Source organism: Electrophorus electricus, chromosome 5, assembly GCF_041902795.1.
Source record: "Electrophorus electricus isolate QZ-2024a chromosome 5, ASM4190279v1, whole genome shotgun sequence".
In the NCBI taxonomy this organism is placed as follows: domain Eukaryota; kingdom Metazoa; phylum Chordata; class Actinopteri; order Gymnotiformes; family Gymnotidae; genus Electrophorus; species Electrophorus electricus.
The window spans coordinates 4,682,199-4,704,259 of record NC_137501.1 but is presented as its reverse complement, the minus strand read 5'-3'; the positions used below and the strand labels follow the sequence as shown (position 1 = coordinate 4,704,259).

Sequence of the window (22,061 nt, the reverse complement as noted above, 5' to 3'; positions counted from 1 at the left end):
TATTTTTATCACAGCTGTAGAATATAATGTCTCCAGGAGGTGGCGCAGCAGGAATACGTGCTCTTTGGTGTGTCTCCTGCAGCAACATTAGATGTAGGCAAAAAAACACTCATCAAAATCTATAACCTATAGATTTTAAATAGAAGTTCAGGTAAATCAGGTGCCATACAATTTAAAAAGATTAGGTCACATCACAAATTACACATTAAGTTTCTAGGTTTCTGCTATCTGCGTCTTTTATTTTGAAATGACATTTAACGTGTCAATCGAACATCAGTATAAATAAAACAGTCTAACAAAGTATTTATCTTATATATCAGTAGTGTACTCAAATGATCAGTTTTGTTTTATACTGTAGCGTAAAGTTACATTTTTAAACTTTCATTTTCGGCTGTCTGCACCATGCCTACAAAAAAAAAAAAAGAAAAAAGAAAAAGCCTGTCACATGATGCGAAATCACATGACAGTAATAAGACGCTTTAACGTTCTCTGTGCTTTGCTTTGATTTTACGAGTTTCTCCTTAGAATGGCAGGCCAGTCGTGTCTTTTTGCGCTTAGCCTCACTGTTCTCTGTGGGGGAATTGTTGCTCGGGCTTTCGGACAATCTGCGGTAAGTTGTGGGTTAGCGCTGCTGTAAGGTGTTGTTCTACTGCCGTACCGTTACTTTGGTGTAAAAATGGTTCTGTTCTTCCCTTGCGCTTAGTGGCAGCAAAGGAGATCCGCTTTCACAATAGACCCCGAGCCTCAGTTCATTGAAAAGTATTTTCCCCAAGTTCTGGACCACTTCAACTACAACAGCCTGGGCAACGGCACGTTTGCTCAGCGTTACCTCATCACAGGTCCGCACTGTTGTTCATGTTCATGTTGCTTTCTAAACCGAGGCCATAGGATTGGATGCTATATGCAGATTTTTTTGTTTCCTTAGATCAGTACTGGAGGAAGAACTATGGACCAATTTTTTTCTACACTGGCAATGAAGGAGACATATGGGACTTTGCTCTGAACACTGGATTCCTCACAGAATTGGCAGCTGTGCAGGGCGCATTGGTCATTTTTGCTGAGCATGTGAGATTGTCACCTAAAAACACAAACTGAGTCATGAGACATCTACACGTTATCAAGATCAGAACTTAGGACGTTAGTCATAGCGAGGTTTACGGTATACTGACAAGCAAAGCCTCCAGAAGAATTGTAATTTCATTAAGAAGGCTGGTCTAGGATCATTGTTCATTAAGATTTCAAATCAGGCATTGTGAGCCCATCCTGGTCAGCATCCTTTGCCCAAAATGTGTTCCCAGACGTGTATACGTGAGCTGTAAATGTAGTTTGTTTCTGTGTATGCACACATTGCTTCATTTATCTGTCTTGTGTTCTTGCAGGAATGTATTTTCCAACAACATGGGTCTTTTTTTTATTATTATTATTTCCAGAGATTTTATGGGAAATCTTTGCCTTTTGGGCAAGAATCCTTTAACATCCCACAGATAGGGCTCTTGACTGTGGAGCAGGCCCTGGCTGACTATGCCGTCATGGTAACAGAGCTGAAGAAGGAATTGGGTGCTCAAAAGTGCCCTGTTATCGTATTTGGAGGAAGGTATTTTGACCTTCAGACAGCTCAACCTACTCCGTTCTGACTCATATTAGTGATGTTCAGAAACACAGTACAGACACAAGCCTTAAGTGCACAAAATCACATTTAAACCACACTGTGCAGTATAATAACCTTACCTTCTCTGTCTAGCTATGGTGGCATGTTGAGCGTCTACATGAGAATAAGGTACCCTAACATTGTTGCTGGGGCATTAGCCGCCAGTGCTCCCATCTTGTCCACGGCAGGAATGGGTGACACCAGGCAGTTTTTCTGGGATGTCACGGCGGTGAGTCGTCCTTCTCTGCTTTTAACATTTGTATGTTCTCCTGTGTAAACTTTGAATTGCTAATTAATTCTGGTGTTAACATTCCCATGAAGGATTATGAGAATTATAACCCAGCCTGTAAAGATACAGTGAGAGAGGCATTTCAGAAGCTGCAGACATTGGCAGAGCAAGAAGGTAATTTCTTCCAAATACAAGTGAATGACACTTTAAGCCAATTGGTAACAAACCAAATGTTCTGATATATTCATCTTTTTTAAAAACCCCTCTTTATTTATTTATTTTTTGGGGGCGTAGACTACACACACATCCAATCAGCGTTTTCCCTGTGTAAGACTCCCTCCTCCCCTAAAGACATCCACCAGCTGAATGGCTTCCTGCGCAACGCCTTCACCTTACTGGCCATGTTGGACTACCCGTATAGCACTACCTTCATTACTGCGCTGCCTGCGTTCCCTGTTAAGGTTGTACTATTTGCCATTTATATCCAGTTTAGTTTTGCATGGGTACAAGTAGCATCACATGACCTCATCACCAGAGGGCACTGGTCAGCATCTGGTAGACTTATCATTTGTAAGAGGCAAATAATCTTTGTGGCTATGAAGCAATGTTATGTGCTTCAACACCCTAAGAGGGCAACCCTAAAATGCACAGTGTAACCATGCAAACAGCTGATGGGCTGGTAGATGCATAACATGAAATGCCTCTTTCCCAGTTACAGCACTACTGACTTCCCCGTTTGGTACAAGATGCACATGGGCCTCAGAGCTGCAGTTCAGTCAAAATTAGCATTGTTTGTGTCTTCACAGACAGTAACTTGTTGTCTGCTTATTTTTACACTTTAGGTGGTGTGCGATACCCTGTTGAATGGAACTGATGTGCTTTCAGCTCTTAGAGATGCTGTCGGTAAGGAACATCAACCCACTACACTGGTGGCAAATGAACAATTTTGTGTGTTCTATATTAGGGCGCGAAATCACAATTTATCTCATTTGGGTTATGATTAAAAGGAGAAACAATACACCGTTCAGTGTTTGGATGCATCATGGACCATTAACCCCCTCCCCCAGGTATTGTTTATAACGCTACAGGGGAGCAGACCTGTTATAACCTCTACTCGCTCTACGTGGAGTGTGCAGATCCTACTGGCTGTGGCCTTGGTCTTAACAGCTTGGCCTGGGACTATCAGGTTCGTCAGAAGGCTTTTTCCCTTACTGCGTCAAAAACCCAAGTCTTAGTTCACCTAGTTCTGCTGCAAGAGCAACTAAACCAACGTACAGTGTCCTTTTGTTTAGACTTGGTTTTCATACTGCAGAGTGGCGATTAAAGTATCTGTGATGCTTGGGTGTTTGCTAGGCCTGCACAGAGATTGAGATGTGCTTCGAGAGCAACAACGTGACTGACATGTTCCCACCCATGCCCTTTACCCAGAGAATGAGGGAGGATTACTGCGCAAAGCGTTGGGCGGTGGTGCCGCGCCCAGGCTGGCTCAGAACCCAGTACTGGGGGGATGGTGAGCAGATGGATATGGCCCTGCTTAACTTAACGCCTTTAGCATGCTAGAACCTACTGAAGCATACTCAGGTTTATCCACCCTTTAGAACCAACACGTTTGTTTAAACGGCTGTATTTCCTACGCAGCAGCATCCGAGTGTTGTTGTGATGCAAATTCAACAGGCTTTGTTTATGCTGCCTCCTCTCCAGCTCTTTTAACAGCTAGCAATATCATCTTCTCAAATGGCGATTTGGATCCGTGGGCGAATGGAGGGGTAAGACACTAAACCACTGACATGTTCTCCACCACAGTATGAGATTACTGAGTACTACAAAACGCTTTGCTCCAGTGGTGTAATATTGATGTCACTGCAACATTTTTTCCCCCCTCTTTCTTTAATTTCCAGATCAGGAAGTCACTAAGTCCATCTTTGATTGCCATTAACATTCCAGAGGGAGCTCATCATCTGGACCTAAGGTGAGTTGATAAAGGAAATCAGTCTTGTTTAAATCAGCACTTTCACTGTTTTGTCCAGCTGGGAGTTGTGACTGCACTTTTTACACACAAAACTGTTTCTGCGAGTTTTAATGAGCAACGGGCAATGAATTTAACAGCACAGAACCGTACCTCCCTCTGTTAAGGTATCGGAAAGATGATGAATTTTTGTCTTTGTCAGGGCATCCAATACAGCGGACCCTTCCTCTGTGGTTAAGGCGCGGCAGAGAGAGGCGGAACTCATTGCACAGTGGGTGAAAACATCCAGGGAAAAGATGTTCTGAATGTTTTGTATCACTTGTGCTTTTAAGACACCCACTTCCCCCTCCCTGAGAATTTTGCACAAAAAACGCACAACAGCTTTGAGAAATAGGCTTTTATTGACAAAAGGTTCTTTTTTTTACAAGCTCATGATTACACACTTTCCAGTTTCAGTTCCAGAAGTTAGCCTCGCTAGAGTCCCAAATCGCCAGCTTAGGCACTTGCCTCCCTTAATTAGCAATACGCTCACCATTAACAAGCCATAATGGCTGCGCCAAGGACCCCAATATGTTTTCCTAAAAAATCTTTAAAATTACAATACATCTTTGGTCAGTGATTAAGATTTGTCAATATCCATTAGGTTTAAGAAAATCAACACACCACTGGGGTGTGGTGGAAAAATAAAACGGATGAAAAGCCCTTTGTTTTAAATGGGAGACAAATGTTTGCTTTATTATAATTTAAAAAAAAAAAAAAAAGCACACACATTGGTTTGATTCATCATCAAATATATATATGTGCATGTTATTTCCCTCATTTTTATAAATAAATCTATAGACTTTTATAAATAAACAAGTGTTTCTCAGTATCTGTAAACACTCCAACCACAGGTGTTTATGGGATGGTTCAAGACAAACATAATGCTCATGTCTCAAAATGGATAACATTTTATTACCATCGCTTAGGAAGGATTCAAAGGCACAGCCAGAGTAAAATGAGTACGAGGCCAGAGAGCTGTTCAGTGTTTTAAGAACAGGCTCTAATATGACCCCAATTTCTTTCGGGTACAACACCACACATCAATGCACAAACCTAACCCACAAACAGCCTACGAGCTCAGGTGCTCATTCAGACATACAACAGCTGCACCAGCAACAAGCTGTTCTGTCAGCTGTTCTAATATAGCACATCACAGCAGACGTATGGGACGAAAAAAAGTCACAAAAGGTGCAGTTATGCTCCATGTTCACTTTTAGTTAAGGTCACATGATGGAAAGGAAAAAGAAAAAAAAACATTCTTCAAATACAGTGTTGTGCTTACTAAACACCTAGTAAACAGAACACATTCTCTCAAATAAAAAGAGACTGTTTCATCGGTTCATAACTCTATAAAGGGACACAATAAACCAATAATCAATACCAAACCAAGACACGTTGTTCCCATGTACAGGAATGGCTTTAGCTTCTGTGCCAGCAAGGGGCAGGAGCAACAGACAATATTTATACAAATCCATATTAGAATACCTTCATTGTAAACCGTAGCAGAAAATAACTAAAGCAAAGTCCATAAAACAGTGATGTAGAATTGCTTTCTAGCATCTGATAAACACACACGTACACACGCGCTCTCAGTAACAGCTGCTCCCTTCAAAACACACCAAACACCCACCCACCCACCCACACCACCTTACCACTACAAAGTGCTTGAAGCCTCTACACAAAAAGCTTCACAGTTTGAAAGTGAATTGGTCTCGTTGAAAGCAGAGCAGCTATGGGGCAGCAGAACATCTGCTCCATGTCCGCTCTGCGTCCTCGCTGTTACAGCTGGGGCTATGACCACTCCACATCTGCGCACCCGTCTCCATCGCCACAGGGCCAGGAGGAAGCACAGTCGGAACCAGATATGGTTAAGGGTGAGCATCTTTAAGCTCAGAGCCAATCAGACTTTTGTATTTGTCCTTTGAGGAAGGACCTTCAAACAGCACATGGAAGCGGCATAGTCCACACCAAACACCAAGAAAAGAACATTAAAAAATTTAAGTCGCTCTGATTCTCCCCATTTGCAGATACATTAACTCTGCATATCCCCACACTATTTATTAACAATCATTTTCAATAATGAAACAAATACCAATTACAAAAGATTGTCCCAGAGTAGATGAAGTATGGCAGTTTGGATATCAAAAAGATTGGAAAATCTGTGTGCAAGACCCTGAATGGTGTGTGTACGCACGTGCATGCATGCACTCCTGTACTCCCATCAATCTGTCTGCGGCCATATAGGCAGAGGATGGGCCTCTGTATTGAACACGTATTTGTCCAGGTTTATAATGTTGGAGTCGTCTGAAAACAGCAGGTAGAAGTATTTGAGCGTCTCACCCAGGAAGAAGCTCTCCATCTTGTCCCGTGGGCTGGGAGATGTGGGGTCTCGCACGTTATTGATGGACGTGTAGCCACCTGTGTCAACCTGATGGGACAAGCCCGTGTCAAAGCAGGAATCCAGCGTTTGAGGAAAGATTAACCAACTGCAGTGGACTCAGACGGCCAAGCCTACTTTTACACAGACTCGGAGAAACATTCACCCCCACACCCAACCTGGACCTCCACCCAGCTCCACTCTATGGATTATGAGCTTCTCAAAGTAAGAAGACTACTGAACACTTCACCACATACTATAAAAACATCAAGGGCAGGTTTAAGCGCGAGTCCAGTCAAAGTCTGGAGGGGTTTTGGCCCTACTCACCCTGGTGTACTTGTTAAAGCTCTGCAGGATCTCCCAGCCCCACGTCTGGTACTTCCTGTCCTTGGTGAATCGGTACAGGTAGAAGAGGCTCTCCACAGTCTCTGGCCGCAAGAGGTTGTGTCTGTCTGCAGGCTGGGCCGTGCAAAGGACAGGGACAGCATGTCAGCACTGCCCAGTATTACCAACGCCATCAGGACACGCAAAAAAAAAAACAGGACTCTCTGACTCTACGGCCCAGAATTAGTAAACCGCTACAATTCTGGAATTCTGCCAGTGTTGTCAAAAATGTGCAAAACATTTAATGCACAGTGATATATTATGACATGTTTAATTACAAATTGTGAAGGAGGAACATTTGCAGACTATGACCTCTTGCCTACTACTGATGGTTAGTATTTTGAGTGTTTTTACTGCCTATGTGTTTCAACAGGGATACCAAGCTGGGTAACCCTGCTATTGGCCTTTCAAAACTGCATTTTGTACAGCCGAGATATCACTTTGCACCTAATCCTTGTTTTGGGCCTCGTGGACCGCTCTGAAGAGGGCCAGATGCATGCAGCGCTACACGTGCCGTGGAGGACATCCGGCAGCGCCACTCACTTTGACGTCCACGTCTTGGATACTGTCCGCCTGTGTGTTGAAGTGGGCGATCTCCGGGCTCAGACCCGTCTCCATCTGCACGTACATCTGATGGCACGTCTCCATGAGCTGGCGTGCCAGCTCCATGTGCTCGGCCGGCAGGCCGTGGTGCACCCCCAGCGCCAGCGTGCCGGGCAGGAAGCACACCAAGTGGTCCTGGCGGGAGGAGAAGGGGGAGGGGAGGCGGCGGAGCAGAGGGAAGGAAGGTGGGAATTGGCGCAGAAAGGAAAAACGGACAGCAGGAGGGAGTAAATGATTTATTAACATCCGCCTCCAGGAAATGACTCTTCTGTTTATCTACTTGCTGGCATTACAAATTACTGTTTGGAAACTGGGATGTGAGCAGCCAGATGTTTGCCTCCAACATGAGCAAAGCTCACAGGGTCCGCCTACTCTTGGAAACATAAACGAAATGTCCCGTTTCTGTGTTGTTGTGTTTTGCTTTGTTCAGGCTGAAGGCGGTTAAAAGTACCATCTTGGGGCTGAAGTGTCCGTGAGACAGCTCGCCCACGAACATGAGGCCAAGAGGAGACGACCTCTTCAGCAGGTTCTTTTGAATGCCCTCCACAGCCTGCACGTAGTCCTCCAGCAGCCTGCAGGGGACAGAGCGCAGCGTCAGACACGGTGCCACAGAGCCCCGGCCCAGCCACGGCATGCTGGCTGCCGCGCTCTTGCTTTTCGTTCCGGAAACAAATCTGTGGTTTCACCTTCAGGCAAGCGTTTCAGGAAGAGGGGATTTCAAACATGAGAAAACCAAGCAGAAAAAAAGAACCCAAAGAGCATGACAGTTTGCCTGTACAAAAGTCAAATTAGTAAACCATCACAGAGGCCCAGAGCTGCCCGTCACGTTCAGCTCTAGAGGCGAGCCGCAGAGCCGCAGGGGCCACGGCTGCGCTGCACTGCGCTGGTGCGCTCAGCTCTCCTTGTTCAGTCTGCAGGGGTCTCCTCTGCTCCCCTCACCAGCACGTGGGCTGCGCACAGCCAGCTAGCGGCTCTGTCCGTTACTGTATTTGGGCTTTATAGGCCTGGCTCTTCACTGCTCTGAAGGCCTGCAGGTGCACGCCTCCGCTCGCGGCGCTGGCACGCATGATGCTGGTTGGGAGGAGGCCCCATCCTGCAGGTTAAGCGGGCTCAGAAATGTCAGCGGTTAGGGATGATCAAACAGAACAGGGAGGGAAAGGCATCGCCAGACTGTTGCAACGTGGAGCTCAGGCGAAGGTTACCTGAGGAGAGCAGCTGGAGCGCCAGGACACGCTGCAGGGACTAACAAACATGCTGTGATGCTTTTACAGGGAGAGAGAGAGAGAGAGAGAGAGAGAGAGAGAGACACAGAGATAGAGATGGAGCATGTGGGGGGGGGGGGCTTCAAAGACACTGAAGAGCAGGTTTAACAAAGACTACACGGGCAGTAACCCAGAGACTGGCGTGGACGCTCCAAATGGCTGGTTTATTCTCTCCAGTGACCATACAAAGCCAGTTCTCACTGTTACTAAATGTTCTATTCAGACATGACATGGTAAAACGTACAACGGTAGCAATACTACAAATACAATACCAACTAATACTATAAATACAATACTAACTAATGAGCTTTCAGTTGCCCATAGCTTTTGCCCAACTCAGCAGTAACATTAAGTGAAGTCACACAGCTTAAAAAAACATCGAATGATCCTATGTCTTAAAGGCACAGTGCAAGTTTGGTTGGTACAACACAACCTAGCAGCACGTATGTGCACGCATGCACGACACCTAACAGCACGCATGTATGCTCACACGCGCATGCACACGCAGACCTAAGATACACATAGGCACACGCACGTAGAACTGACTCACTCAGTCTCCTTCTTTCCGCCCTGGATCCACTGTTTGAGCAGGTACTCGTAGTAGCTGTCTGCACGGGCACCCAGCGTGTAGACGCCCACGTGCGTGAACTGCCCGCTGTTGGTGTTGATGAACATGGGCACCAGGCCGTCGTGTTTCCCCTCCAGCCTGTGCACCCGCCTCATCACCTCCATAACTACCTCCTAGGGGCAGAACCGGGCCAGGGTCTCAGACACGAGCACGTAATTTTCTGCTCAAAACTCAATCCTGTTTGAAACCATTGCTTAGTTTCTGCAGCTGTCAGGTTCTACAGCTTACAAAAAGCAAGGGGATTAAAAACACATTCAGCACGGTCCAGGTCCCAGAAGGGTTAATTATCTACTGTTTATAGAAGATAGCATGATACATCTCACACACACACACACACACACACACACACACACCCGGTATTTGGGGTCTCCAGTGAGGCGGCTGAGTTCCCGAAACTCCAGCTGGATGCTGGTCACCTCGGCCATGGTGCTGTCAGAAGTCCAGCGGGGTGGGTGGGCCGTACCTTTGTCGATGTTCACATCCGAGTAGGGGATCTTGGACGGGGTGCTGAAGGCGGGCATCAGCCTGGAGCCGAAGTCTTTCTGCACAGCCGGACACGAACCGAAATAGCACCCACCATCAAGAACGGTAGCGTTCTAAATATGGCTAAATCTGGCCATATGGCTGTCTAAAATAGACATATTGGCAACCTCCGGCTTCAGCAAGCAATTTGATTTGTTGATGAATGAGTATACTAACTGCAGAAGGAGTGTAGGAGGCACTAGGTGCTCTAATAAGCATACAGGTCTCGCTGTGAGACACACACACACACTTACAGCTTTCTCCAGAAACAGTGCGTCACCGGTCAGATGGTAGGTGCTGAGCAGACCACCCAGGATGCGTATGGTGCTCTCAAACAGGTTCACATCTACGTTCTTGTTAAAGGTGAGCTCTTTGGCCACCCACTCCCTGGCCTCCTCAAACTCTAGTAGAGCAAGCAGCTCCGTTAGTGCGCACGGTCAGCACAGAATTCACCTTCTAGCAATGGTGGCCACCATGAGGAGAGCCTGCCCTCTAATGAACCTATTCACCTTTTTTCAGACCCAAGATCCACATAGTGTCCAATGCGTCGATAAGGGTCAGGCCCAGCCCGAACCATTCCGTATAAGATTTCGAAACAGGTTTGAGCTCATCGTGACCCCAGGCAAACTCTTTGTAGCCCTTCCAAGCATGCCTGAAGGCCTCCCTCACCGCCTCCAGCCTGCTCTCTTCTAAAAAGAGAAAAGCAATACAAACAAGCAAACAGCAATTAATAAAAGTTTTTGACATCTGCAATGTAAGCAAACAACCGAGTACAATAAACACTTTGCACGTTTGAAAACTAATCAGGCCAGATGGTCACAGAAGCCATAAGCAACTGCCCTAATAAGGCAAACATGTAGGCCAGAGCTCAGGGCGCTGACCTAGCTGTAGCACTGACGGGTCCTCGGGTTCCACTGCCTTCTCTTTCTCCTTGGCATTTGGGTCAGTGGCCTGCTCTGCTTCAATCACAGCCCCATGCCAGCTACGAGCGAGACAGAGAGAAGAGGGGGGGAAAAAATAAATAAATGCACAGGCACTCCTGAACATGAAACCCAAAGAGAACAGTTTTCTCGATGTGTAAGCTCGGCGTGTAATCGTTCGTGAACGCCAGCGTGCATAGATGACCAGGGGAGATCAGGACCCTGGGTGGAGCTTTTCCAGACAAGCGTGTGAGCCCAAGACTCACCTGATGAGTGGTTTACCTTCCTCCTCTTCCTGCGCATTCTTGAGCCGGACCTCAGAGCTGTTCCCCCTGCCCTGCAAGCGGTTTTGCAGCGCGGGCGGCCCTCGCTTGCGTAGGCCTCTCCTCTGTCTCGCCAATACAGGACACAGGACTAGTTACGAGACTGCTAGCAGCAACATGTGGCCTTCACATCATCATCCACACCATTTGCACAGGAGTGAAATCAGGTAGTGTGCAAAACAGAGCAACACTGGAAAGAAAATGGATGGGGTTGCTTGGATGCAGACATAAACGGGTCATACTCACTTCTGAACGTGGTTCGGGTAGAACAGGCCTGCCCTGGTCCTTCACGTCTATGATAAACGGCTGCTTCTTCTCTTCCTTGTGCTCCTCTACTGCCGCGTTTGAGAGAGGTGTAAGAAGAGAATGCATCGATGGAACCATTAAAATGGACCCATATATAGCTAGCTACTTGTGGATAAGGAAGCTTAACAAAAATGTGTACCTCCCCATTGTGGTGAAAGACTGGGATACAAGGCAAATCCACCAATCAGCATCAGGGCCAGAAGAAACAGGACAATACTGCGCTGCAGGCGGGATAGCTGCTTCCATTTCTGCAATACGAAATACCAAAAAAAGGCACAGGACAGGGATAGGGGTACAACACTTCAGGAAGTCCATTTGAATCTAGTAACATATGTTTATTTCAGCTGTAGATGCGTGTTAGCGTCTTCACTGGACTTTTAAGGTATTTAACAAGCACAACTGGACCAGCCACTAAAAATAGAAACATAAAGCAGTGTTATTATAATTAGATTTTGTGAAGAACACAGTATCGCGACCGCCGCCATGGCTCGAATAAATGTTAATTATACGGTTTAAAAAGGTGGATCATTACCGAAGAAGTTACAACTGTAATCTCACCCTCCAGCAAGACTGTCTGCGCTGCTTGCCGTTCGTGTAACCTCTACTTTCAGCAAGAGCCAGAGATACAAAATCCCTTCTCGACGGCGGAAGCATCTCTCAATCCGAGAGCACAGACAACGCTATGAAGACACACTGGTCTGTAAAACAAAACAAAACAAAACAAAACAGAGAGACCAGTAAAAAGACCGGACTTAAAACACGATCGTCCATCCCCTCTTACAACTCAGCCGAACCTGTTCCTATTGACAGTGAGTAGGCAGGGGTCTCCGCTAACGTGGGGATGAGTAGTGTTAGTTAACTAACCTAGCTAGCTAAGAGTTTCGAAATAAATTTTAACTCGTGTTAGGATTCAGTACATCTACCATCACAAAAAAAGTGAAAATATATGTTACCTAGCGTTAGCAACATTCTTCCGACCACAACACCCACGAATCTCGTCAAGTTAATTCGCTCCTCTTAAATACAATTAGCTAACGCTAGCGAATTTGGCGTTAGCTAATTTTAGTAACAGTTAGTGTTTCCTGCTTTCCTAACAACTGTGCCAAACACTTGACGAACATGAAGCGAAACATGCACCAGTAATCGGACTGTCAGTCGACACACACGTTATGCAAAGCTGGTGAGCTAGTACGAGTACAAGTTATCATTATAGTGTTATTACTGGGGAAATAGACGTGTGTTTAACGTCCGGTTTAATGTTAAACCTAACCAGCTGCCTAACTAAGCCAGCATTCTAACTATCTTAATATTATTATTATTATTATTATTATAACTAGCATACGTAACGCTTTACCTGACAGTAGCGTTAGGTACCTTCACGTTAATATTTATTAACGTATATATTAAAAAAGCTCCCCTTCCGTAGTTGTTTTTAGTTAGTAAGAGACATGGAATTTTAGTTAAAAAAATTATAACCTACGTTACCTCTCTATCTCGGCAATGTTCCACAACAAACCAGCTGTCTCGACCACAGTTCGGTCGGCTCAAGCTTGTGCCGTATTCCGAGGCATTACAGAGGCCTACTCGGCGATTCCGTGATCGTGCAGTTAGCGGTAACGGTTCTGCTACATGACTGGGGGGGGGACCCACAAGACTCTCAAAGTGAACACAACGGAAAACCAAAGGAACGGAAAATACACTCGCTCGCCATGTCCAGTGTTATACACAGCTCTTTGATCTAGCTAGCTAGCTAACTGGTAGTAGAAGTAAAATGCACTTGTGGTTTCACATCCAGCTGCTGCTTCGAGTCTCCACTGCTGGGGTTTCTGTAGTAAGTGGGGATTTGCGCCGGGGGGGGGGCGCCCTCTTCACATCCGCTCAGAATCCGTGTAGTGTAACCTTTCAGGTTTTCGCTTTTAGAGGGATCAAACGGAGCGTACACGGACCGCATGTAGATTTTGAGAGCAAATATAACCCGTCACCAGACATTGGAAAACCGGTTTATTGCATCGAGAAGTAATAGGCAACAGCAATATGTCATAATGGAATTAAATAAATGCCCACCTCATAAATTAACACATCTTGAGCCTCAAAACACACCATGAAGTTCACAATACATCTTTTTACAGATTAAAAAAAGGACCTGAACAAAAAGCACATCAGACAGCAGCATTTTGTCAGCCAGCTATGCAACCACATCAGGTTTTTCACATTCTTTGATACGGTTGCTGTTTGAGTGAACCTCTATCATGATCATTAACCCCAAATGTTTGGCCCCTTATTTTTAAACATGTTAAAATAAGATATAGCATGTGCAACTAAATTACTTACAAATATTATGTGATAGTTGTTACTGAATTTTCATCGTTGAATGATTTGTATTCTCTTTGCTTCCATCTTACCGAGGAAACATTGTTTTGTGATTTTATACTATCAATGTCCTTCGGTACGTCATCCTCTCATCCTCCAGCCTACTCTTCAGCTACGCCTTCTATTTGGAACGCGCCTTCTAAAGTGTTTTAACCAAGGGTGCCATTGAGATCACAGTGCGTTTGGTCGTAAGCTGTGACGACCTGAAATGAGAGTGCATCTTTCATCAAACCAAGTGTTTGTACAGTACTGACAGCTTTGCAAAATACCTGGAGGATGGCAATAACCACTACATAAACACCATATAAATAATAAGGAATAATTAACAGAAGACAAAAAAAAGCATTGTAAACAATATACAACAAAAACCAAACAGTTCCTTTCAGGAATGTGTGCAGCAAAGTATCATTGCCACTAGGCAACAAGTCGACGGAATTTGGACAATGTATCAATAAAAGAGGAAGCTCTGTTTGGATGGTCCATTCTGCTCATCTTCCTGTGTGAAGAGAAGCCACTAGCTGGAGATCATGAAGAGTTGCGTCTCTCCATCTGAGTGTGAATCCTACTGCGCTTAACGAAGGGCCAGTTAACAAGAAGTGTACAGGCAGCAGTTTATGGATAATGTGAGTGCGAGTGTGTGTTGGGGGGTACTTGTGGCTTTTAGCTGAAACAGACAGGTCCTATGGTAAACCCAAAGTCTTCTGAGAGGTCAGTGTGGCCAAACAATGCCAAGTCTCTAACTGGCAAAAGGTCCAGGTCTTCGGTTTCAAACTGGAACACAGAGTCCTGAGGCTGAGTGTCCGGCTCCTCCGCTGACTGCAATGTCAGTGACAATCAAGAAGAACAGAAACAACTGAGCTTTATTAAAAACTAGCTGTAATGAATGAATCAGCTAATGTGAAAGGACCATACCACGCAATCCCGTAGCGTTCCCAGGAAGCTCTGCCTTCGAGAATCTGCGAGGAATCGGATTTCTCTCTCCCTCACGCCCTGCCTGCTCCCGGCCTGGCAGGACAGCGTGATGTTCTGCGTGGCCAACTTGCTGTTCAGCCGCAGAAATTTCATCTGAACCACGCCGGCTCCTGCATAATCGAACTTCAAAGGAGAATGGGGAATACAGAGGGGAGTTTGTAAAACTGGGCAGTGGTATCTCAGTGGTTAAGGCACTTGACCTGTAATTGGAAGGTTGCTGGTTCAAGCCCCACCACCACCAAGTTGCCACTGTTGGGCCCCTGAGCAAGGCCCTTAACCCTCAATTGATCAAGTTGTACTCAGTCATAATTGTAAGTCACTTTGGATAAAAGTGTCAGCTAAATGCCATAAATGTAAATGTGTATGGCACACCTGAAAGCCTCTGTCCATGGTGCTTAGCCAGCTGAAAGAGTTTGCTGGTAACTCTTTTAACCAGGCTTTCACAGGTACCTGTAGCAGAGGGCGTGGCATTACTCATCTCAGTACAGTAGCCATAAGAGTTCCCAGTAACCTTTTAGCATCAGACCTGAGAAATATCTTGAGCCCTAAGTGATACCTGTGGCTGGAGTGGAGACAGGCAGGTCTGACCACCTAAACTGAAGCTGCAGTAGACTAGAAAGGCATCAGCAGGACTTCCTTGATTTGGGTCGATGTAATACATTCCTGAAACAGTTATGTGGTGGATGTCAAAGTAATCTGGCATTTATAAAATACGGAATGTTATCTGTAATTAGCTAGACTTGTACCATTGGTATAGTTGGGATGGGTCATCATCAACTCCAAGCAGGTCGTTGCTGGATGTTCTTTAGTGCCATCTGGTGGATCTATGAAGAGTCGCAGGTCATGTTGAAGGGAATCCAGTAGAGTTCCAATAAGAGGGTAGTCTGGTTCTGACTGATGCATAAGGTCCTGATTTGGGTGAGAAGAAAGACATGCTTTGGTCACATCTTCCTCTGTTTTTTATTAGTGAATTTGTCTTCAGAATCTGCAAGAGTTAGTGCCAAATTCTGCAGGTTCACCGCAGGTGAATAAATTGAGCTTGACGCCTCCCTGCAGTGTGTTGCCTACGTGCCCCTCCCTTTCGCCAATGCCAAGAGTGCACAATACAGAAATGTCTGATACTGTGAGGAACCTGAACTACAGCTATTTACTAGAGGAAGGAGTTACCTTTAGTCGAGTCACTGTGAGGTTAAATGATAACCCTGGGAGTCCTGGGAGACCCATAGGCCCCTGGAGGAAACACCAGAGAGTTTCAACTCCTATAACAAACCTTACTGAGTGTCTCTGTTAGTGGGCATCTGAAACACTGTTATACTCACAGGTGGTCCCCTCAGTCCTGCAGGGCCAGGGTTCCCTGCATATCCCTTTAAGCCCTGGAAACACAAATGTTACAATACTGGCTCTGAAATGAAACTGGACACATGCCCTTACTGAATGCATCGTGAAATTTAAATTGGTTTTGGATAAAAGAGAATAAAATGTATACATGTGTTTCTCAGACCTTTTCACCAAATAATCCCTGTGAAACACAGAAAGAAACAGAAATCACATTCACTTTTTGCCAAGTGCATGATTTTTCCACAAATGTCTTGGCAACCCTTAGTACAACATTCAACACCTTCAGAAATTCCCAAGCAAGCTAATTATTGGCTCTAAAAGATGACCCAGATAAGTGAGACTTTATGCTAATCTTTAAGTGAACAGTGTTTTACAGTTACAGTACTTTTTTTAAGAAGTAAAAACTCGCGTACTGGCATGCCCGGTAAACCTGGTTTTCCCCTCTGCCCTGATGGACCAATATCACCCTAAAAAAAAGCAATAAACACAACAGATAATCAAACTCCCGTCCCTTTGTTGCATGTCTGCTTTATTAAGTCGAATGTGTTTTAAGTAAACCCACAATTAAGCATCTCACCTGCTCTCCTTTAGAGCCACGTTTGCCTGTGTGTCCAATCAGACCCTGTTTTCCCTGAGATAAACAGACAGAGACTCATATTTTTAAGCTGGCCACAGCCTATCAACAGCTCAGTTACTTGTGCTGGTAAATAATAAGACACAAATCGAGATGCAGTGAAGGCTTAAATGAATGAACAGGAGTACCTTCAGTCCGTCGCCCCCTGGAGGACCAGATGGCCCCATGTCCCCTTTCTGCCCCTGCAGGTGGAAAAGTGGCACATTAGCTACTGCATTAGTGCTAAAGTAAGTGCCGGTGGAGCCTCAGCCTGCTAACAGACCCTGTTGTGAGCATACCTGTGGCCCTCGTTCACCTTTATCTCCTTTGGCCCCCTTTTTTCCAGTTAAACCCTGTAGCACAAGGAAGGAAGGAGCCATGTCAGGTGATGCTCTGTGGGTTTTGCACTCTTTTTTGCAACCAATGGAAACAAATGATTCATTTGCTCGGTGAATACACCAGGTAATGAAGGAGGCTGTAGTCACTCACATATGAGCCTTGTCTGCCTGGAGGGCCAGGCTGCCCCACTGGTCCCGGTTGGCCCTAAAGCAAATCAAAGTAGCCAAATCAACCAAAACCTTTTCAAAGCCAGATGTCTTTGTTGTCTGATTGTGGAGACACTTTATTTTAAATGAACACACACAATTTTAAAAGTTAGCGATCAGATGATCAAAATGAATTTAGCAATTTAACAAATGTAATGGCAGAACAGGTAGACGCTGTATTCACCTTCTCTCCTCTGATCCCTCTCGGACCTCTCTGGCCAGTTTTCCCTCGTTTCCCCTGAGAGGTAAACAACCCTGCTGATGCGGATATTCTAAACCACGCGAAGCGCGAGAGTTTTGAACTACAGTGCATTTGTTACCCTCTGGCCTGCAGTCCCTGTCATTCCAATCTGTCCATCTCGACCATCCTTCCCCTGCAACAAGGCAAACATAGACTAACCTGACCATAGCGACTTATGCTACATACATGTCTGTGTACACTTTCACTCTGAGAAGGGAACGCACCCTACTGGACAATACAGGGGAGAAAAAGTGACCTGACCTTCTGACCATTCTGCCCTTTTCTTCCATCAGGCCCAGGTTTGCCCTTTGGCCCCTGGAAATACACATCAGCGAGAAAACAATTTGAACAAGTCAGTAAGAGCATATTGGCTATAAGAGAGTGCAGTGTGTGAATCAGGAGCACTGATGATAGCATGTCAGCTGAAACGGTTGCTCTTGCTTCACTGGTTGGCATACTAATAAAATAAAATTGAGAAAAACCCCTGATGGATTTTCCTTTATTTTGTGGTAGTGTGCGGGCTATGTTCTTTATTTTTGTGGACATTCGACTATTTGCTTCATGCTCCTTACAGTAAATGTTTTTCAGTCTGTTTTCTTTGATTGAGCGCAATCTTTTACACACCCTTTGTTTTTCAATAATTCAACACATATTTGGTTGATAAGGCTGCACACTCTGTATTACGTCTGTATTTGGTAAACCAACTATAAAATCACCACCCTTGCTGATGGCCAATGGCAGTGGCAGAATGAATTCTGAGGTGTCCAAAAGCACCATAACTGCCCGTATGCCAACCAAACGACTCAAAACTCACCTTGCTGGCAGGCAATAATCTGCAACATATTACTAAGGGCCAAAAACGGAAATGTTCTTGACTGGCCAAGTCAATCACCCAAACTAAACCCTACTGAGCATGCGTTTCACCTATTTAAGACAAGACTAAAAGCAAAAGGCCAAAACATGCAGGAACTGAAAATGGTTGCATTAGAGAACAGGCAGACCGTCACCTGGGGGGAAAACCAAATAATCAATTGCAAAAGAATTTGCATTCAAGTAAGAATGAAGGTAATTCATTCATAATAGTGATGTAATGATTGTCCTGATTACTGAGCTTGTATTATGGTGCCCTGCAGTTTTGTCTTATCTAATATGCCATTGAAATAAAGCTGATTTTCTACAATCCCTGCACCTTATAATAACTGCTTCAATATAAGTCCAATGTGCAAGAGCAGAAAGCTAAAACTAACAGACAGCACTGTATTAGTATGTAAATACTTCATAACATTGAAAGTGATAAAAGCACATTAGTAATTACAAGGGACTGCATCACTGACCTGTTGTCCAGGGGGCCCAACAGGCCCTGAAGGGCCCATCTCTCCTTCGGACCCCTGCTCATGGGAGGCAAATTAGCGCTACTGTTACTGTCTTTGGTACAGATCTTCAGGGGGATAAGAGTACATTTTCCAATTCTAGTGCAGGGTTACCAATTCTAGCAAGCTGTACCTCTAATCCTGGCAGTCCCGGGGGGCCTTGGATCCCAGGAAAAGCCTCTGGCCCCTGGGAATGAAACAGAAAAGCAACGGCATTAGGTGCAATTCAGGCAAATTACTGCATGTACTCAGCCTTTCTCCAAGTCTCACCATCTCTCCTGGAGGTCCTGCCATGCCCGCATCACCTTTTGGGCCCTCTGCTCCTCGTAAGCCTTTCGGGCCTGTGAAACCTCCATGGCCTCTGGGTCCAGCACCTCCCTAAAAACAGGTGCACTGTCAACTTTCTGACAATTAATATTTTTGGATATTAGTGGGCTTGATCACAGATAGAATGAGCTGCTAAACTCACGTGGGGCCCACGTTTTCCCATCTCTCCCTTTAATCCTCTCTGACCAGCTCCTCCCTGGACAAACAAGTAGAAACATCACTAACCAAGAATCAAACCAGTCTCCTTGGAAGTCTGATCACTGTAAGACATGAACCAAATGGCCTGACAAGCTTCTGTGTTGCCCAGGAATTGTGTTCTGAGAGCTAAGCAAAAAACATACCCTAATACACAGAACTTGATATGATTTTTAATAGATCGATCACACACACACACACACACACACACACACACACACACACAGACACACAGGTTATTTACCCATTTGCCTCGTTCACCAGGGGAACCTATTGCCCCGGTAATGCCAGGCTCTCCCTGTAAGACACAACCGCTGAATCAGATGAAGAGAAACAGGGTTAGGTCTGTTTTCTTACTGCATCATGCCTACAGTTATGAAACACAGAGAGCAGAAGTAAAAAGTCATTTGGGACCTTTGACCCTGGGTGTCCGTCCTTTCCAGCCAGTCCTCGCAGTCCTGTCAAACCCTGTGATTAACAGCCACATTCAGTGCCTATAAACACATACCTGCCATTTGGCCGAACACTATAGCAGCTCTAAAATAAAACATTCCCCTTCTGCTCATTACAATATCAAAATATGGGTCAAAGTAAGGTGGGAGATATAAAAATATTGCACCTCTAGTCCCATCAAACCTGGTGGGCCAATTTTCCCCATTAGTCCATTCTGACCCTAGCGAAAACGGAACAAACAAAGACAATTAAACGTTAGGAAAGAATATCAGTCGCATGCATTTAGATTAGAACAGTGCCCAGAAGCAAGCACTCACAAGCAGTCCGAAGTGGCCCGCTTCCCCCTTCAAGCCCCTCTTTCCTTGGGCTCCAAAGGATCCCATGGGCCCCTCATGTCCAGGGGAACCCCTCTGCCCAGTGCCACCCTGAAAAAGCAACAAAGCATATGTGTTGTGTACTCTTTATTAAACCAATGACCAAGCAATTCTCAGAAATCTCTGTACCTTCTGTCCTTTGGGGCCTGGGTCTCCAGTAGTGCCTACGGGTCCTATGCTTCCCTATAGTAAAGAACAACAAACAGTATTGTTTAAATTATGATTATATAAGTGGCTTTCACATTGCAAAGACCATTATGCCCACACAAGGACAGTGGTGAATTCGTTCTGCTTCTATAGCCTGTAGACTGGCACCCATGTTGCAGTATGGTGTCTTTAACATGTCCCCAGGCTGTGGCATTTCAACACTGGACCAAGTCCAAGCCTTTATTGCTTTCTGCTTAATGGCTTCCTGGGTATTTGAACCCCTGCTACTCTGATATACAATTCTGGATTTGTCCTCTACATTGCTCACTCATAATAAACTAAGTCCCTGTCAAAACCCCCAATAGGTTACAGTACATACAGAATGCAGCTGCTAGGATCTTAACCTTCTCTAAAATGTTTAACCTATTTTAAAATTTAATCTCAATGCGAGTTCTGTGCTTAATGAGGAGCCAATTATCAAGATGTCTGAAGCTATAATGTGAGCAGATGTGAGTGGGGGGTTGCTTGTAGCTTGGGTCTGTTTCAGCTATATGGTAAACCCAAAGTATTCTGTGAGGTCAGTGTGGCCAAACAATGCCAAGTCTCTAATTGGCAAAAGGTCCAGGTCTTTAGTTTCATATCACCTTTGCATTCATTCATTCATTCATTCATTCATTCATTCATTTACATACGATATTAAGTGTAAGGTGCTCCACATTACATACAAAGCTCTTCACAGCCTGGCTCCTGACTACCTGACTGAGCTTCTCCATTCAAATAACCCATCTTGTACTCTCTGATCCACTAATTTAGGCCTTCTTCATGTTCCAAGGTTTAAATGAACTGCTGTGGATGATTGATCACTTAGTGTAGTAAATGGTGGAATTCTCCCAGCTAAGTCTATTCAGAGGACGCCTCCTCTCTGTCTTAATTAAAATCTCTGTTAAGAGACTTATTTGTTTTCACTATGTTATCACTGTCATCTTGTCTATCTGGTATATAATTATATCTGATATTCCTGTCTTGTTAACAGTGTAACTTCTGTTTGATGTTTCTATGTCCTATGGTTATAAAGCATTCTTGAGCATAGGAAGTGTACAATATAAATAAAACTTATGATGATGATAATCTCTACAAACTAGCCCTGGTATCCACTGGTATCACAGAACATTAACTGATGAGAACTGACCTCTTTCCCTCTTGGCCCTGGCTCTCCCTGCATCCCTGGAGAGCCTTGTGCTCCTGGCAGCCCTGCTGCTCCAACTGGCCCAGACTTTCCAACAGGCCCCACTGAACCCTGCAATACAAATCCCAACTGAACATGTCAAAAGACAACATACCAGGACCGCCGATGCCAGGGGACTGTGACTCGTTCAAAATATCCAGATTTCCGAAACAGGGATTAGAAACCCAATTGGTTATAATGTCTTTCTTTGACTCACGTGTTCTCCTTTCCTCCCCCATGGTCCTTCTAAACCTCGTGGACCAGGATATCCCTAGAGAGAGCAGACAAGCACGCAGTTCATGTGTGCTGAGATTTAGCAGGTCTTCTCTTTTGACTAATGTAAAAAAAAGTCAATAAGATGAAAGTGAAACATTGGCGGCGTTCCTACAAACCTTGCTGGAGCCTTAAACCTTCTTATATAAGCACAAGTGATATATTAAAGATGGATGCTTTGTGCAAATAATTCACAATGCAATCACGGTTTTACTCAAGTGTCTGAGGAAACAATATATACTATAAGCCCTCTTAGGAATTCCCTTTAAAATGAAGTGAACTGACCTGCTCTCCATGCAACCCAACAGGTCCAGGACCACCAGAAGGTCCTACCACTCCCTTTAGAAAACAGTAAAGCAACATTCACATTTGATTTTTACTCACATTCGTCATCACAGTTACAATACA

At 44.9% G+C, this 22,061-nt stretch overlaps 3 protein-coding genes across 8 annotated transcripts in view; 1 reads left to right on the top strand and 2 right to left on the bottom strand.

Annotated features, from left to right (window-relative positions):
* The first annotated feature begins 14 nt into the window (after positions 1 to 14).
* dpp7 (dipeptidyl-peptidase 7) lies at positions 15 to 4,634 on the top strand. The gene is made up of 14 exons (XM_027010848.3): positions 15 to 93; positions 526 to 610; positions 704 to 839; positions 926 to 1,065; positions 1,431 to 1,594; positions 1,742 to 1,877; positions 1,970 to 2,051; positions 2,172 to 2,338; positions 2,720 to 2,780; positions 2,945 to 3,063; positions 3,231 to 3,387; positions 3,579 to 3,643; positions 3,776 to 3,846; positions 4,046 to 4,634. The coding sequence occupies exons 2-14, from the start codon at positions 527 to 529 to the stop codon at positions 4,146 to 4,148; spliced, it is 1,485 nt and encodes a 494-aa protein (XP_026866649.2). The 5' UTR covers positions 15 to 93; position 526; the 3' UTR covers positions 4,149 to 4,634.
* On the bottom strand, positions 4,226 to 13,023 carry man1b1b (mannosidase, alpha, class 1B, member 1b). 5 transcript variants are annotated; one of them, XM_027010850.3, is made up of 14 exons: positions 12,696 to 13,023; positions 11,769 to 11,908; positions 11,350 to 11,458; positions 11,151 to 11,239; positions 10,848 to 10,969; positions 10,543 to 10,643; positions 10,171 to 10,350; positions 9,916 to 10,064; positions 9,493 to 9,681; positions 9,062 to 9,252; positions 7,701 to 7,821; positions 7,190 to 7,384; positions 6,590 to 6,721; positions 4,226 to 6,313 (listed from the first exon to the last, which is right to left on the bottom strand). In XM_027010850.3, the coding sequence occupies exons 2-14, from the start codon at positions 11,862 to 11,864 to the stop codon at positions 6,107 to 6,109; spliced, it is 1,881 nt and encodes a 626-aa protein (XP_026866651.2). In that variant the 5' UTR covers positions 11,865 to 11,908; positions 12,696 to 13,023; the 3' UTR covers positions 4,226 to 6,106. The 5 variants fall into 5 exon arrangements, with proteins under 5 accessions (XP_026866651.2, XP_026866653.2, XP_026866652.2 ...); XM_027010852.3 differs by having other exon boundaries at positions 11,151 to 11,236; XM_027010851.3 differs by lacking the exon at positions 12,696 to 13,023 and adding an exon at positions 12,164 to 12,411.
* A 97-nt stretch (positions 13,024 to 13,120) lies between these two features.
* si:dkey-61l1.4 (uncharacterized) overlaps positions 13,121 to 22,061 on the bottom strand; it is a 41,282-nt gene continuing 32,341 nt past the window's right edge. For both annotated transcript variants that reach the window (XM_035529553.2, XM_035529554.2), the window contains 28 exons: positions 21,939 to 21,992; positions 21,598 to 21,651; positions 21,345 to 21,452; positions 20,138 to 20,191; positions 19,952 to 20,059; positions 19,801 to 19,854; positions 19,596 to 19,649; positions 19,426 to 19,479; positions 19,129 to 19,182; positions 18,930 to 19,037; positions 18,793 to 18,846; positions 18,624 to 18,677; positions 17,551 to 17,604; positions 17,369 to 17,422; positions 17,233 to 17,286; positions 16,993 to 17,046; positions 16,803 to 16,856; positions 16,653 to 16,706; positions 16,468 to 16,521; positions 16,304 to 16,357; positions 16,054 to 16,071; positions 15,872 to 15,925; positions 15,720 to 15,782; positions 15,299 to 15,461; positions 15,109 to 15,215; positions 14,925 to 15,002; positions 14,493 to 14,675; positions 13,121 to 14,396 (listed from right to left, as the gene is read on the bottom strand). In XM_035529553.2, coding sequence (XP_035385446.1) covers positions 14,241 to 14,396; positions 14,493 to 14,675; positions 14,925 to 15,002; positions 15,109 to 15,215; positions 15,299 to 15,461; positions 15,720 to 15,782; positions 15,872 to 15,925; positions 16,054 to 16,071; positions 16,304 to 16,357; positions 16,468 to 16,521; positions 16,653 to 16,706; positions 16,803 to 16,856; positions 16,993 to 17,046; positions 17,233 to 17,286; positions 17,369 to 17,422; positions 17,551 to 17,604; positions 18,624 to 18,677; positions 18,793 to 18,846; positions 18,930 to 19,037; positions 19,129 to 19,182; positions 19,426 to 19,479; positions 19,596 to 19,649; positions 19,801 to 19,854; positions 19,952 to 20,059; positions 20,138 to 20,191; positions 21,345 to 21,452; positions 21,598 to 21,651; positions 21,939 to 21,992 — 2,064 coding nt within the window. In that variant the 3' untranslated portion in view covers positions 13,121 to 14,240. The remainder of the gene's footprint in view (positions 14,397 to 14,492; positions 14,676 to 14,924; positions 15,003 to 15,108; positions 15,216 to 15,298; positions 15,462 to 15,719; positions 15,783 to 15,871; positions 15,926 to 16,053; positions 16,072 to 16,303; positions 16,358 to 16,467; positions 16,522 to 16,652; positions 16,707 to 16,802; positions 16,857 to 16,992; positions 17,047 to 17,232; positions 17,287 to 17,368; positions 17,423 to 17,550; positions 17,605 to 18,623; positions 18,678 to 18,792; positions 18,847 to 18,929; positions 19,038 to 19,128; positions 19,183 to 19,425; positions 19,480 to 19,595; positions 19,650 to 19,800; positions 19,855 to 19,951; positions 20,060 to 20,137; positions 20,192 to 21,344; positions 21,453 to 21,597; positions 21,652 to 21,938; positions 21,993 to 22,061) is intronic.